General features: G+C 36.4%; 1 protein-coding gene across 1 annotated transcript in view; it reads right to left on the bottom strand.

Moving 5' to 3' along the window:
• Positions 1 to 16,575, bottom strand: part of COL25A1 (collagen type XXV alpha 1 chain) — a 314,147-nt gene that overhangs the window by 70,871 nt on the left and 226,701 nt on the right. Inside the window, exons 12-14 of the mRNA XM_061993189.1 lie at positions 16,349 to 16,384; positions 5,878 to 5,904; positions 3,150 to 3,194 (exon numbers count right to left, since the gene is read on the bottom strand). Of these exons, the coding sequence (XP_061849173.1) occupies positions 3,150 to 3,194; positions 5,878 to 5,904; positions 16,349 to 16,384 (108 nt within the window). The remainder of the gene's footprint in view (positions 1 to 3,149; positions 3,195 to 5,877; positions 5,905 to 16,348; positions 16,385 to 16,575) is intronic.

The following is a 16,575-nucleotide window of genomic DNA, read 5'->3' as shown; positions in this document are numbered from 1 at the left end:
ACAGAGTTAGCTGCACAGACACCAGAAACTAGGTTCCCTCAGGCCGCTGGGAGTCCTTACCAAATCAATCACTCAACAAGCGTCAGAATATGTATTCTCCACTTGCACAGTTGGACTTTCCAAGAAGCCCCTTGTGGCTATTTGAATATGATTAATATAGGGATCTGATATCCCTAGATCACTGCAACCTTTTATTTCCATGCAGGCATAATCTTTTTTTGTACTGTTCAAGTGCCTGAGGACCTCTTGCCAGGGATTGAGAAAGGGAAAGTCATCTCTTGAAGCATCTTGCTAGGAAGAAACCTGCTACACATGGATTTCACAACAGTCTGCAATCAGGAAGACTCTCCTTGCTATCTCAGAAAGTTTCTGTCCATCCCAGGGACAACACTCTCTCTAGCTGCAGGTATGATTAGGTAGCTCCTTTCCAGTTACTGTTCTCAACAAGAGAAGCAAAGTGTGGCCATGGCTTCCCAAATGTAGGAACAAAGAACATATAAGCCCTTGCAAGACTATCTATAACATTTCATTGAATTTTGCCTAAAAGAAAAAAAAAGAAGTGTAAAGTTTTCATGGCAAAGATTTTGATACTTCTCTTGATACAAGAAAATTCTACTAGTTAGCAGTCCTGTAAAAACATGTGGGTTGTGTAAAATTACACTTACTATAATATGTAGAGATTGTCTAAGAGAAGCGGTTCATATGTTAAGGTATTAGAAAATTCTTCTAAATTCATTCAGAATTTATGATCTTATTCCCAGATCTATTGGTCAGACTTGTCAATCATCTCTCATAATCCACTATTCCAATTAAAGAAAGCAGAAGGGAAAGGAAGAGGAAAATCAGAGACACACATAGAAGATGGAGATTACCTAACAGTATTATTCAACTCCTTAAGGAGAGAGCAAAGCCAATTCACTGCTGACATGCATCAGCTGAAAAATATTTCACTATCCAGATGAGGAAAGCATTCACAGACACAATTTTAAGCACATGCTTAACACTCACTGTGTAAATTAGGAAAATATATTAACTTGGAACTTAGTACACCACACATGCTGCTGTTTAACAGAGTGAGCTCACTGACTAAAAGTTACCAAGACAGTAAGGCTTTTGTAAAGCCTTTTAACTATGTAACTTCTAAAAAAAGAGATGACTTGCAACACATTCACATTGAGTTCAACTATTCTGCAAATCAACATGAATCTGTATGAGTAAAGCCAGGAGTGCCAGCAGCCAGCTCATAGTATGATCCAACCTTTAAAATCACTGCTCTGGTCTTCATTCAACAATATCTTCCGTGTCACACTGCACTGAGAATCTGTTTATTCATAGAAATTGGAAGAATGGCCCTTTTGGTAGCAAAATATTAGCACAGGAGTCCTAGACTACACTATACTTTCTAACTTAAGTATTGTTTCCATTTAACTTTTTTTCTATCACTTTTTCTGAGCAAGAAGCATTTTTTACTAAAAGAAATATCAACATTCAACTTTCATCTGCTATTATTATATGAAAATAATACATTTTTCTGCAGATAAGGAAGTGTTTGCTATTCAATATCATAAAACAATTTTGAAAACACATAAAAGAATGTGTTGATATTTCATTTTTATCTATATAGTTTTTGACCTGGTATCCAGATTTTACTTTAGTAATTAATATTTTTCATAAAAGTCAAATGTAAAATAGTCCATTTACACAAAAAAATGTTCTGACATCTTTATTAAAATGGTAATAATGTAAGAATGTGTTCAAAGTTTTAAGATGCCATAAATACTGACGTAAATCAAACATAAAATCTTAAATCGAAAAGTTATGAGTTGTTTTTAAAGCACAATGTAAAGCTGATAAACAGCATTTAGATGTATACTTGCATTTTCCATTCATCAAAGGCATACTTCTTTTCACCTCCATGAAACATGACTGTAGCTAAGTCTATGTTGTCTCCCAAAAATAAACATACAACAACCTTGAAAATACAGGTTTCAAAAAATTCCACATCTCCCAAAAAAGACAGTTTAATAATCAGATCAGTTTTGCACATTTAATCTATTTCATAAATACCCAATTTTATGTTCATCTGAGTGAAGATTTCTGGCTAGAGTTGGTGTGATGATGCCATTAAAAGTAAAGCTCTTCAATGTGAATCATCAGTTATGTTATATTCAATGTGGTTTGCAACTTCACCCCATCCAGTGATAATAATTTCTTCTTGTGTGATATACATAGCTAATTCTTAATATTTTTTTGTCATTGTTCCACAATAGTCATAATTATCTGAACATTACAAAAATAGGTTCCTAGCATTATCTCTGTCATTAAAGTGAACTAACTGATTATTACATTGTTTCTTATAACCACTGCCAAAACACGGGTCTAATACTATCTATTTTGCTACTAGAAGCAGTACATCCTACTTGGTAGGAAAGAGGAATTTAATTATTGGAAACATCTTAGCACTTTCATAGCTAGGGCTCTTGAGAAAGGAGGCAGAAGAAGGGACTGTATAACATGATCCTGACACAATACCGTGTATTGTTGCTTAAACATGGTAGACAATCTATATGATACATTTTCCTTTTGGCATTCCCTGTAAGTGCTTTTGAAGTTCACTGGAATGCTAGTGGTTGTGAGAACAACAGATGGATAATACTGTTTACAGTCAAGGAAGGAGGGATATTAATTAAACTTCAACACCCAAATCTGCCAACAAGCCTCAGCAATGCTGTGAAACGGCTCTGCTGCTTTACTGCAATCCCTCCTTATGGAGAGCTGTTCTGAACTATGAGTTAACTTGGTGATGGCACTGAGAGATGACACTGATTTGTCTGTGTTAACGTTTCTTCCTGGTTGTGTTCTGTTTGATTTATTTCTCTTCATTTTCTTCCTCAGTTTGAATTTCACACTGTTCTCTACCTGTGTTTCCTGTCTCTGTCTCTAGGTTGCATTAACAATGTATTGGCAGTGTATAAATACTCAGTATCAATGTGTTTGCATTATGGGATTGGGTCCAAAAAAAGTAAAAAAAAAAAAAAAAAAGAAGAACATCAGACAGTAAAGTTCAAATAAAACCAGAAAAAATTACACTGGAGCACAAACCGGCCTGTACAGTCTTTTCCAAAAAGACAATTTGAAAGTGAACTCACCACTTGTCCATCTCTCCCTGGAACACCAGGCACTCCAACAGATCCCTGGTGGGAAACAGATGCCAGCTTTTAGCAAATTAAACAGGTCATGAAACCTTTCATCTCATAATGCAGACCTTAGAAATGATGGTCAATACTTGTTTATTGTAACTGCGAAAAAATTGGCAAAACCTAATTTTTATCCAAGCAGAGCTTTCTTTTAAATTGAGATCTTATACTATTTAGACATGTTTTCATGTTGTACATTTTATCAACTGTACCACTCTAGGGCCTTCACCAGAAAAAAAAAGCTTCAAGGTGATAATTGCTTTGCAATACTTTGGATGCTTCACAAGAAACATAAGAATTTAAATGCAATTCCACTTAATGCTCTCAGATTTTGAGACTGATCCTACATAATTGAACATAGCACCTGAACAAAACTATTAATGTTTCAAGAAGGGTGCATCAAGCTCAGTAAATGTCAGTGACAATCTACCTTAAGTTTTTAAAGATATAATCTGCAACAGTGCAGAGATAATTCTGACAGTGGAAATTGCAAATACCTTTATAAACTTCATCAGTATTACTGCAATCAAAATTTAAAAGCCAACACAGACCAAACACACGGAGCACATAAAGAAGGAAAGTAAAATATTAACATTGACTTGTAACATCAAAAGCATCTTTTTACAAAGCTCTCATCCTTAAAGTTTTTTTGTGAAGGACAGTTCTTCAGAAGGAACTTGTGCGACTGTTGGTATGGATATTCAGTCAAAACCTGATGCATACATAAGGAAAGAAGGAAAAGTGCATGTGGTTACACAGCATTCTCCTCTTTTTATACAATAATGGTGTTAAATCAGCAAGGACACTGGAAGCATCATTTTTATTTTTTACTTAGAAATACCTTAACAGGATTAAAAAATATTATAGCTATTTTAAAAGCTGGTGCTCTAAAAAAGAGGCCATGGGAAAGGCAGAGACTTTGTCAACAGCAAAATGTGCCATTTCCCAGGACTCCTAAACCAAATAAGCACCCTGTGAATCCCTTCAAGTCCTGCTTTCTCTCTGTCCGAAGAATCAGCGCATGACATGTCTCCCTCTATTCATCCTGGTTAGAAGTTTTACTAGAAACAGTTTAGTCAAAGGGCGGCAACACTCAAAGGGAATGCATCCAAAATGGAAGCACATGTTTGACAATGAATAGAGTTGAGAAATCCTGTGAAACAAGACAAGGAAGCAACTCATGAGGGTCTCAAAAAACATCCCGCATTTGAATGCCCAGGAGGCTCCAGCTCATAACTGAGCTACAAATAAGTAAGAAATAATACACTGGCATCCCAGCATGTCTCCATAACCCAGAATGCTCTCCTCTCACCCCCAAGTTTCCACTTTGGCATTTCTATTTCTTTTTGCTAGATGCATGGTCATGACTGCTAGTCTCTTGTTCATCAAGAGACCTTGATGAACATTTTCTCATTTTGCATAATTTTCCAGAAAACTAGAAGACAAAGCTCAGAAGGGCATTAAACCTTCAGCTTCAATAAACTGTCCTATTTATAACATTTCCTCCTCCTACTGACAGTCTTCTATAGCTACTGATTTTTCTTATGGGACATAGGGTGCTAAAAAGTGTAAATAAAGCTGATTCTACCATGATCAGTAAAAGCTTATCAGATACTTAAAAGCTCATCAGCACATGGGCTTTGCTGTTTTGTATATATAATACCCTTCTCCCCAAGTCTTAGGGTATTACTTTGTAATTACATCAGTATAGCTTTACAATGCCTCATTCCTGCACTGCTACACATAAGAGCTAGTCCTCTGCTTCAGCTTGCAAATTCTGTTCAGCTCACAGTTGACAAAATCCCACCAATTTATATGCTTTGGGATTCCATTTTTACATGCCAGCAAGTTTTTCTTTCTTTTATTCAAAAAGTTCAATTTAAACAGATGCACGCTTCTCAGAAGAAGAAAAATAGAGGCAGCATCCTTCTCACATATGTTAATACTACTTATTCCTATCTTCTTTTTTTCTTTATTGAAAGAAAACATCTTCCATACAACTTATAAAACTTTTTTAATCAACTAGAAAATTAGTTGCCTTGGTGGTGCGTGGGTGAGATGCTATAAAAGTGCTCCTTACTAGCTGTTATTGCTGATATATCTAGGACTGTTTTAATGGTGTAATTCCATAAATCCTAAGCTCACTCCATCCAATTGAGGCAGTCAGCTTTAATGAGTGTAAATAATACTGGAAGCATTTCTAGGAAATCAGGTTTCAGGTTACTGAAGGAACAGGAAGACACCAGCAGACCACCTGAACACCACCAACCAAGCACCATTTATCAGCAACACCTATGTCCTTTGTTTCTGCTGGTCATTTTTTTACCCATATGGCAGTGATCTATTTGAGTAAGGCCATGCATTTAATCAGAAACTCTATCTCCCTACCTTTCAAAATGTTTTAACTTTGGTTTCCTAATCATAGTAGTGCATGAATAAGAAAATTACAGCGGCCATTTCACCTGAAAGTTAGGCAGTAAGACTGAAAACAATCGGCTCTGCATTGCTTGAATTTCTTACAATGAAGGAAACAAGAAATCTGATGTCTCACTTTGTAAGATTTAGAGTCTAAACTAACTGATTCAATGTGGTTTACAGTAGCTAATTTCATTCACCTTTTTTTGCTCACATTTTGGCACCAGGAGGAATCATCACTTTCACACTATTGTTTATACTATACCTTTTGTCCTGGAGGCCCCTGAGGTCCCTGCAAAGGGAAAACAATCCAATTAACATCATATCTCTGGTCATTTTAAACTGACTGATTAAAATTGTCTTATTGTATAAGAATTCTGATACTGGACTCAAACCAGCTGATGTTTTATACATCAAGGAAAACTAAAACTTTATGCTCAAATGCACAATGGATCTTTTATCTTTTCTTCTGGAACTGATCTAACTGCTAACTGGAAGATTCAAATTTTCTTCTTTTAATACTGACAAATCTGTCAGCACTAAGATGACTGTGGTTTTCCTCTGTCTGATACCAGTTAACAGTTGTGCATCCACAGTAATATTTCTGCTTTGTAGCATAAAAACAAGGTTTATGCAGACAAGTATTTTTAAGATAAAAAGCATAAACCTCAAAATCTCCTTACCTTCTAGGTATCAGTATATGTGACTATTTTTTACATGACATGATCTGTACCATTATTTGAAAGTTTAGAGAAAAATCATTAAGAAGTAACTTCAGAAATCATTAAGAGTGCTCTTGGGAAGTAAAGAATTGTCATTCTGTGCCTATGACCTGAGAAGGAAGTATCTCAGTTCAGGAAAGCTTAACTGCTTAATGTCATACAGGAGTCAAAGTCTCATTGATATTAATAGGATCTGTTTTTCATTTGGCGTCTCTGAAGGACACAGGTGGTTTTTGGCCACACTAGAGAGGAGAGGAAACGGAAATAGATCAGACAAATATGTTTTTGATATTTTGTCAGTCTGCTTTGCTAAGAGTCACCACAGTACTTGTGCACTGTTTCCCCATGTTCCTTCTATGGGTGCCAGTACATTCTGTGGATGCTGATGCTATATCAAGCAAGGTGAATTCTGAGTCCACGAGTGTGCAAAACCAAAAGACAAAACTGGAAAATTCAAATTCTTCTGATGTGTGACAGAACAAAAGAACAGATTGGTACCAGAACTGCAATTATTCACAAAACTAAAAAAAATTCTCCTCCAAAATTCATGATCAATTTTATTCTTAAGGTAGTGTGAAGTTAGGCAGAATCCTCCACTGTTGGTAGATACAGGTCTTGCTGGAATATTGCTCTGATGCAACTTTAAATTGCTAACATGAAAAAGCTCCACTGGTGGCAATTCTGGGTCCTGGATCCACTGATGTGGATGAAAGACATGCAGTTTTAAATGTGGATTCGTGTCTAAGGTTGGGCATCAAACTTTGAAAAGCATAGATTAGTGTTATTTCTTGAAACTATTACCTGGTTGTCTCAGCAGAACTAGGGTCCTGTAAGCATCTCCTTTTGACAGTAGGGGCAGATTTTACTAAGGAAAAGTCACTTGCAAGGGGCAGGGTGACACATTTACTCCTTTGTCTTCAAAAAGAAGCAAAAGTATGCAAGCACTCAGCACTGGTGATGATCAGAGTGAATAGAGTGATCATCTGCTTTTTTCAGACTGGAGAAAAATTCCCCAAGCCCACTGCATTTCAAAAAACCTGCTGTTTAAATCAGATCTTTTCAGTAAGTGCTTGAATTCTAGCTCTAAGTTTGCTAGAATCTGAGGACATAAGTATACTGAATGTAGTAAATGAAGAAGAGTCTATTAAGCATTGATTGCAAAAAGTCTCCAAGAAGACTGAAGATGGGGGAAAAGTAGATAAAGTAAATCAAGAAGTTGGAAGGTGGAAGAGGTATGCTGGCTAAGGAAACACGGATATATTCCACAAGTAGGGTTGTTTTTTCCTTTCTTCCCTTATGGCAGGTGATGAACCAGGAATCCTCTTCTCTGAGAAAGATGAAAATTTGGCTAACACATTAAAAACTCCAAGAAATTAATGCTTAAACTATAGCCTCCCTACATCACTGTTATCAAAATAGACTAGGAATGTCTATGTCATTTGCATCAGTTATCTTTTGCATGTTAACCAAGAACAGTCCTCAACAACATGGTTACCAGTGGAAAAGGGATGCTCAGAAAACCAATTATAATTAAAAGCCTACCTAAATTCATACATTTCATAATTTACACAACACATTTCTTATCCTTTGAACATTCAGACTGTAAAATACAGCTGAATAGGAACATTCTTTCTCCAAAACACTGCTTCCTAATGTTGGGAAAGAAGCTCAAAGCCATTGGAAACTTAGCAGCCCATCTGTTGACAGCTTCCATTCCTCCCCCGCCTAAGTCTGCCAGCAGCCACTTAAAAAGAAAATCAGAAATTAAATTACTAAGAGAAAACAGCTTTTACAAGATGTAAGACATTCTGGAATTGCTGTACAGTGCCTGTTCTCTGTGAGTTACCTATGCTTTCTTCAAGGCACAGAATTCACACTGGAGAGAGATAAATAAGCAAGTAAATAAAATCTGGGAGAAAGAGAGGAACACAAAGGGATAAAACAAAAAAAAAGCATCCCCACAAGACTTAAATTAAGTTCCAGAGGTGTAGCTGGTAGTTTCTAGAGGAATGTACACAAGAAATTCAACCTGACCATGTGGATTTTTTTCCCCTGATTATTCTACTGAACAGGTAAAACGCCATGTTTCTCTCCTGATCAACAGACAGTAAGACCAGTAATCAAAATCTCTATGTAGGTCTTGAAACAGGATCAGAAGGCAAGAAACACAGGAAGGTTCCAACCAACTGCTTCTTTTGGTTTGTTTTTTCCTTCTGTTTCCTCAACTGTTTTGTGTTCCATAACAGCTCCAGTGGTATGCTGGCACTGTTAGTTGCTCCAGTACAATCACAGGGATGCTTTGCAAATGCAGACTCAGCTAAATTTCACTATGGAGAGCTCTTCTGCCACTGGGTCCAGACAGCCCAGTGCAGAGTTGCTATCACTGCTCCTCACCTCATTCCATCAAGTCCAAAGCTTCTGCTCTGCAGTGACCAGGCACATACAAAACATGTATTAGTCATCACTAGTTTGAGGCTCCACTTACTACCACAGATAATATTCTCAACTCAATCTCTGTCATTATTATCCCTATCATCCTATATGAAGTCAAAAGTCTTCTAAGAGAAGAGCTATAGAATTGTTTCATCTGCTGCCTATATATATATATATATGTATGTATGATATTTATAAGTAATCAACAAATCACTCTATAATGGTCTATGCAGATAATGCTGATAGTAACTATTTCTCTTCTGCCTGTATCTTTGGAAGCTGCCATAGTTTCTTTGTAGGGATGCTCAGAATCAACTCCTAAACCATTGGTGATTAATGTTAAAAAGCTCATATTATAAAGTGCATCTAGGCTTCAAAAATTCCCATGAAAGTTTGTGAAAACTGTTTTGATTAAGTGACTGCTAAGCATTTTTTTAAATTAAGCTACTTTTCTTTATATTTACACACATTCACTGAGAAATTTCAACTGAGAGGGCTGAAAATGTTGTGAGAATCGCCCAGAGTAGGAAGGTAACGAAATATAACAAAAACTAAAAATAGTTCTCATTGCTTCAGATATCATGAACCCTTCAGAAGAAGTATATGTAATGTTCAATTGAGTAAACTAGGTAGGCAGCTATGAGAAGTTGCTGCAGCGCTTCACAGAATTAGGTTTTTATTCAAATAGCTCCTCAACAGAAGGATGCAAAAAGAAGGTGCATTGCTCCGGAGAAATTCAACTGCTATCTGTGTTTCTCTGGAGATAGAGAATTAGTTGATAGTTATTTAAGCACTTGGAAAACTGGATAATCGAGGATAAACAAATGTTTACAAATGTCTTCTATGCAACTGTTTTTAAAATGTAAAATAGTTTCACTATGAATACCACTCTTCAATCACTGTTTTCTGAAATTAAAAGACCTCCCAGAGTGGCATACAAATGACTGAATGAACTTGAACACTTCACTTGGGCCTTGACAAACAACCACGTAGAAAAAAATTTACGAAAAGGACAAAACTGAAAAGACTAACCTAAATGTACTTAAACCAAATATTCTGAGTCCAGAATTTTTATTATACTTCCATTCCAATGCCAAAAATATTTTTCCTTTTAAAGTTTATTCTTTTTCTTGTGCTTCAGCAAGCCACAAAACAAGAAATAATTTGCCTGCTAAAGCTGCAGTTTTGAAGCACAGTAATTCAGGGTGTAATACACTAACAGCCTCTCAAGGTGCTTTTGTACTCAACTTCTAGTGACTCAGTTGCTCAACACTTAAAGAAATGTATGAAATAGAAAGTTTGGGCATTTTCAATCTGCAGGTCTCCAGCAGCAGTAATGATTTGTTTTACAAGGTGTCATAGTGCATGGACAGCAAGCACAAACACCAAATGAAAACATCTAACAAAGATATATTGTAAAAGTGAATGTTTTTGTATACTGAAAAAGTTATACTGCAAAATACATCATAATATAGTGCAACACACTGTCATACAAGAACTCTCTTATTCCAAAGTTTTGAAAAAATCACAAAAGTCCACATCTTTTAAACCTTCCTTCTTCCTATTTAAAACAAAGGTTCTTTGCAAGAAGAAGACCTCTGGGAGGAATTATGTCTATATTTCTGTGGGACATAAGAAGTTGAAGACTGACCCTCAGAACAGATGTTTACTCTTTGGTGCCTTTAAGAATCATTAAACATTGAGAATAAAATCATAGAATCATTTAGCTTGGACAAGACCTTTATGATGATCAAATCAAACCATTAAACTATCACTGCCCATTCCATCACTAAACCATGTCCCTAATATTCATGTCTGCATATCTTTTAAATACCTCCAGGGGCAGTGACTCTACCATTTCCCTGGGCAGGCAGTCTGTTCCAATGCTTGGTAATGTTTTCAGAGAAAAAAAAAAATCCTAACATGCAATCTAAACCTTCCCTGGTGCAACTTGAAGCAGTGTCTTCTTGTCCTATCACTTGTTACTTGGGAGAAGAGACTGACCCCCACCCTACTACAATCTCCTTTCAGGTAGTTGCAGAGAGCGATAAGGTCTACCCTGAGTCTCCCCTTCTCCAGATTAAAGAATCCCAGTTCCCTCAGCTGCTCCTTATCAGACTTGTGCTCTAAACCCTTCACCAGCTTCTTTGCCCATCTCTGGATATGCTCCAGCACCTCAATGTCCTTCTTGTAGTGAGGGACTCAGAACTGAACACAGTATTAAAGCTGTGGACTCACCAGCACCAAGTACAGGGGGACAATCACTTCCTAATTACATCCACAAATCAATTTCTTACCAGTCTAATGGCATAAAGACCTTAAGAAGGAAACCTGAACTACCAGATGTACAAGAAGAGGAAAGCACAGGTTTCAAACCAAGTAGTCATCTCTGGAGGTTTTCAAAACCCACCTGGACACGTTCCTGTGTGACCTGATCAAGATAGCTGGAGGGTTGGACTAGATGATCTTTAGGGGTCCCTTCCAACATCTACCTTTCTGTGATTCTGTGTGATTTCAGTGGAGCCTGTGTTCTACCCACAGATCTCATTGTCTGTGTGTAACGGGCACACAATTATAATTCTGAAAATATGTTCCTGGGTGGTTGTGTTTCAATAAAGACTGCAATTTTTAGAGTACTAGTATTAAAATGTTCAATGCACTAAGATGAAAGAACAATTTGCTAAGAAAACAGATTAAATGTGATGGGAAATCTCATATAACTCCCGTTTAAGCAGTACCCCTCTCCCATGCTATCTATATTGATGAAAAGAGTAGTAATATCTATTAATTAGTGTTCAGTAAGAGCTTCTTATCATCGTCCTCTTAGTCATTGTTGTGGCAGTCATCACAGAAGTACAGAGGTTACAGAGACTATTTTTCCTGAAATTTCATGCAAATTAAGGCCAATGCAATTGTACTGGGAAAAAAAAAGAAAAAAAAAGAATAGTTGCTGTGAAAGGAACAGCCTGAGAATCTCCATTTCATCCGTTAATTCTTAGTAAACTATTGCAGCTAAACAGCTTAAGAACAACACCTTATAAAATTTACTATGAACATGCTACCAGAACGAAACAAAGAAGGCTGCTGCAGAACTCAGGCCATTGAAAACAAAATCACAATTAGTAGTTTCCCAGTGGAGATATGAAGATTCACATAAGCTGAGGATCCAGCCTTGACAACTGACTTAAAAGACTGAACTGAAGCCAGCAGCACTTCTTGGTCCTGCCTGGTCCCTTGTGAGTTCGTTTGTTTTAACCTAAGACGAAAAATTAATAATTCATTTTAAAGATGTGACATTTTGCATACTTAACTGCAAGGTTACACTTTTCCACTGTCTTCCACAGAAATGGCATTATCCTTTGGAAGAACATCCTCCTTATTTTGAATGACTAGTAAAAGCATTGACATTAGGTCTTATTTTTTTGAACAGATGCCCAGCAAGACTGCACAAGCACAAAACCACTAGTTTGAACAACAATATATCTTAAAGTAAAGGGATTTTGCATTTGGATTAATCATTATAGTATAGATTTCTTTTGCAAAGAGATACCTTTATCTGAATTCCTTGTTATTCTGGAGTGCTGTGAAACATCTGTAAAATTACTTATCTGTTTTTAAAGTCAACTTTGAGGGATAAAATAATATACAAGGCTTTTTTCAGTGACAAGAAATGGTTGACTTGTACACTGACATGTTCAAATTTATTTCTTTTTCAAGGAGCTGGAAACATGTCAAATTCTGATCTTCCACATTTTTATTACTATGCACTAGTTTAAAACCCTTTAAACATAAAAGCACCAAAAACTCTCTCATATAGAAATTAGAAGCAAAATCATCCCATGCACACCTTCCATTCTATTGCAGTTTATGAATCTGAAAATGCCAGTCTATCAGTGTCAGCCTTTGAGATTTCCCATCACTGGCCCAATTTAAGTTCTTATGAATAGTCTGGAACCAGAAATCCTAGCTCTTCAGCAGAAAAGAAGCACAAATACATTTATGATTAACTCTGAAAATAAGAAGATAAAACAGAAAAACTCTTGCATGGTATGTAAGAATTATCACCAGGAGGAGCAGGAAAATGGCATGGAAAGGATGAATTATGAGCAGCAGAACACAACTGTAACTGAAAATTTGAAATCTAAGGAAACTACTGGCCTTCCCTCTTGTATAGCATATATTTTGCTAGTTCTACATAACATTTCAAAACTTAATCCTTTTGGTCACCCCATTACTTGGCCTCCCTCTGAATTCTCTTAATCCTTTCTACACAGAGGAATGATACCTTCAATCTCTTGTAGGAAGTAGATCTGCAGGGCTTTCAATTGCTATGGAATTCAGACACAAATTACAAATAATCATTTTTACATTCCCTTCTAACATTAAAGATGCACATGGTCACACCTTTCTAACTTTCTAACTTAAATCTAAGGTTCCATCTCACCTAAAAGGAAACTGAACTCTCTTGGCTAAAAAAGGCATATTCCCTTGTGCACCCAAGACAGGTTGAGCTTTTGTGCCAAAGAACACCAGAGATTTCAAAATGTCCATCTCTCTATATGGTCCTTGCAAATCTCCCGTGGCTGAGAGGGCAAAAGGCCCTCTCTCATAATATCTGAAACGTGATTTTCTTTATTGATGCAGAACTTCATTAAAAATGAAGGAGAACATGGCTGCAGATTTTCAGTTGGAGTAAATTGCCATGTCTTTACTGGAGCCACTGAATTTCCTGTTTCACTAAAAGGTGAATCTGAACATTCACAGAACTCCAAATGCATTAAAATTATTTCAACTTTTTAGGAACCAAGGGACACACTGTTTGATTAGGTCACAAGTTAATCAAATGTGTGTAAGAGTCATTCTGACATACAAGCTGGAAAACACTGTTATCTTATCTGCTATCTTGTTCTCTTAAAAAAAATCTTCCATTTCTCATAAGCAGATAAAATAGAAAATCACGTAATTTCAAGCTGTTCCATTGTTGATTCACTGGTTAAAAATGTGTTTACCAGGTCTATTAACAATCTGTATGTTCATCTAGAAATACCAAGATATGCTACTAAATACAGGTGTTAAAATAATTTTTAAAAGATAAAAGTTTCTGTATTCACTATTATGATGTAGGAATCAGCTTGCAGGTCTTCTTGCACAGCACCATAGGACTTAAAGCTGCTGACAGCGTGATCCTGTAGGTTACAAATAGTCTTCAGCTTCCACAACCTTCAGCAAGCACATACAAACTGTAGGGACTGTTTTACAGCATCTGCTACTCTCCTTGGCTGTATCCTGTCTCAATTCTGGATGGAGAAACAGAGTACATACAAGAGCACTTACTTCTTACTGAAAAGGACTTTGGACGTTGTCAAGTAGGAAAACACAGTATACCCCAACAAATGGACCTGGACTGGTAGTATTTTATGGGACCCATAAACTTCACAGTTTCAATTTCATCAGAAAGAAAGCCAGGGAGCTAACTTGGACTTCAGACTCTTGGTGTGAAACAAAGGCAAGTCATTACAAAAGAATTCCTGCAGAATTAACTTAGAAACAATCCTGGGTAGAGAACACTAGTTTCATTTGCTCTGAAGAGATAATACATGGAAAATGTAGAAAAAGAATCTGAAGTAAACAAATGCTTGCATTCTTCATAGTAAACTATACTTTCTCTGGCAACACAACTTTACAGTATATTTGCTGAGAATGAAACAGGAATACAGGGATGAAATTAGAAAGGCTAAAGCCCTTTTGGAATTAAATCTAGCAAGGGACGTAGAGGACAACAAGAGAGTGGAAATATCTGAGTGGAAATATAGAGATATCTGAGTGTAGCACTGCATGATGGAAGACGTTAGACACAGATATGTCACCTGGATAATTGTAGCACTTTCCACAGGAAGGAGAACCTGGAAATCTGTACTGGCATATAGAGTATGTCAGAAGAACCAAGAAGAATAAAAATAAATTAATTACCTCCCTGATATTCTGATGCTCTTTGCTTGATCTATAAACAATCCAACATTTAAGCTGTAAAACTGACTTGGAGAGCAGGCATTTGTAGCTGGAAACTCTTGTAATCTGGGATCTGTCTCTAACTCAATCTGGATGGGTTTTTTTTAAATACCTTTTCTCCTTTTCAACACATCTGCATTTAGAGAAACGGATCATTAGCAGTTCTTTAGCTCTTACACATAGATTGTTAGTTTAGAGCAGCAGGGAATCTTCTGAATGTGAAGAATAAAAGATGGACTATGTTTTGCTTTGAAAGTCCTCAGGAATTCCATGACACTGAAGATTTGGTCTTGAATCAAAAGAAGACATTGTTGTAGAATCTGAGTTTTGTCCAGAGGTCAAATGGGAGAATATCACAAACAAAACAAAACAAAACAAACAAAAAACCTCTCTTCTCACCTATTGTACTTATTATAAACAGACTCTCAGAACCCAAAAGGACAGAAGAAAAAAGAGCCTGGAAGCATGCTAAAATTAGGTGATACCTTTGGGAGGCTTTGATTTCATTTTTGTTAAACAATTATCTCAAAATGAAACAAGTACAAGACTTTAACTGCCTGATCACAGCAGGTATTTCTGAGTTTCAGAATATTTTATTTTCCTTATGATATTGGATTTTGTCAATTAAAAATGTTTTGCAATGTTTCAAGTTAAAATATCATTACATTTATTTAAAGTTTCATACATTCAAACAGACAGAAATCATATCTGCACTGATTGCTGAGCGGATAATCTTTCTCTTCAGCAGTAGTCAGGAGTTAAAACCACATGCCATGGACTACAATTTTGTCATCTCTCATAAAAATAAGAATGACTAGGATAGTTTAGGGAGATCTTAAGAGAAAAAACAGTGCATGTTTCACAGCTCTGGGAATATGTGACAGGCAGAAACTTCTGATGCCTTACCCTGTGGCTGAAGTTGATTTACAACCAGTGGAGCTTCAATTTGCTTCCAAATGAATAGGATTAATTAGTTCCTGATGCAACAGAAAACATCTACTCTCATATCTGAATATTCTTTGAAAAATGCATTAACTTGGCTGTTACATTCTCACACAACACAAAAGGAAAAAAAAAAACCTCAGGAGAGGAAAACATTCTGAGAGTTTCAGTGCGCTCTACTATGTCTTCTCTGTTCCATCAGGCAAAGGGCTAGAGTTATTGCCAGAGAAACTGCTGGGATTTTGGTCCTTAGAACAAGCAGAAAGTTTTTATGCTCAGCAGTCTTTAGGTGAGAACAGCTCAACTTCAGAGACACTGATAAGTGGGGTCCAAGAACCTGAAAGACCTGGCTTGGCTCTTTTTTGCTTTGCTGTGCCCTTAGCTGTTTTATTTATCTCTATTTCTGTATCCTTAAAGAAGTAAACCTTATGTGACCAGCAACTGTATTTAAAAAAAAAAAAAAGGATCTTGTCTTTCTCACGTTTTCCTCACAAATAAAGTTTCATATAGTCTATGACAAAGGAAGGTTAGAACATATAGAGCTATAAAGATTTTTGGAAGTTTACATTTTGAAAAGTGTATACATCACATATTTGTTACCGTTCCTTACTAAACTGGAGGAGTACTTACTGTCAATCCTTGTTCTCCTGGTTTTCCTGGCTCACCCTAAAAGAAAAATAAGAGTGAATAATTTCACCAACTTGTCTTGAATTCAATTTTCTACCCAATAATAAAGTATCTTCAAAACGCCATTCTTAAATTGGAATGGCAGCTGCTGTATATTAAATATATTACTTTTTTTCCTTTTAAACTAAGTGGCCAAATTTCAGACATTTTAAGAGGCAATGTACTATTTC

Source organism: Colius striatus, chromosome 3 (genome assembly GCF_028858725.1).
Source record: "Colius striatus isolate bColStr4 chromosome 3, bColStr4.1.hap1, whole genome shotgun sequence".
Lineage (NCBI taxonomy): Eukaryota > Metazoa > Chordata > Aves > Coliiformes > Coliidae > Colius > Colius striatus.
Note: the sequence above shows the minus strand (reverse complement) of the source record. Positions and strands in the feature narration are given on the sequence as shown.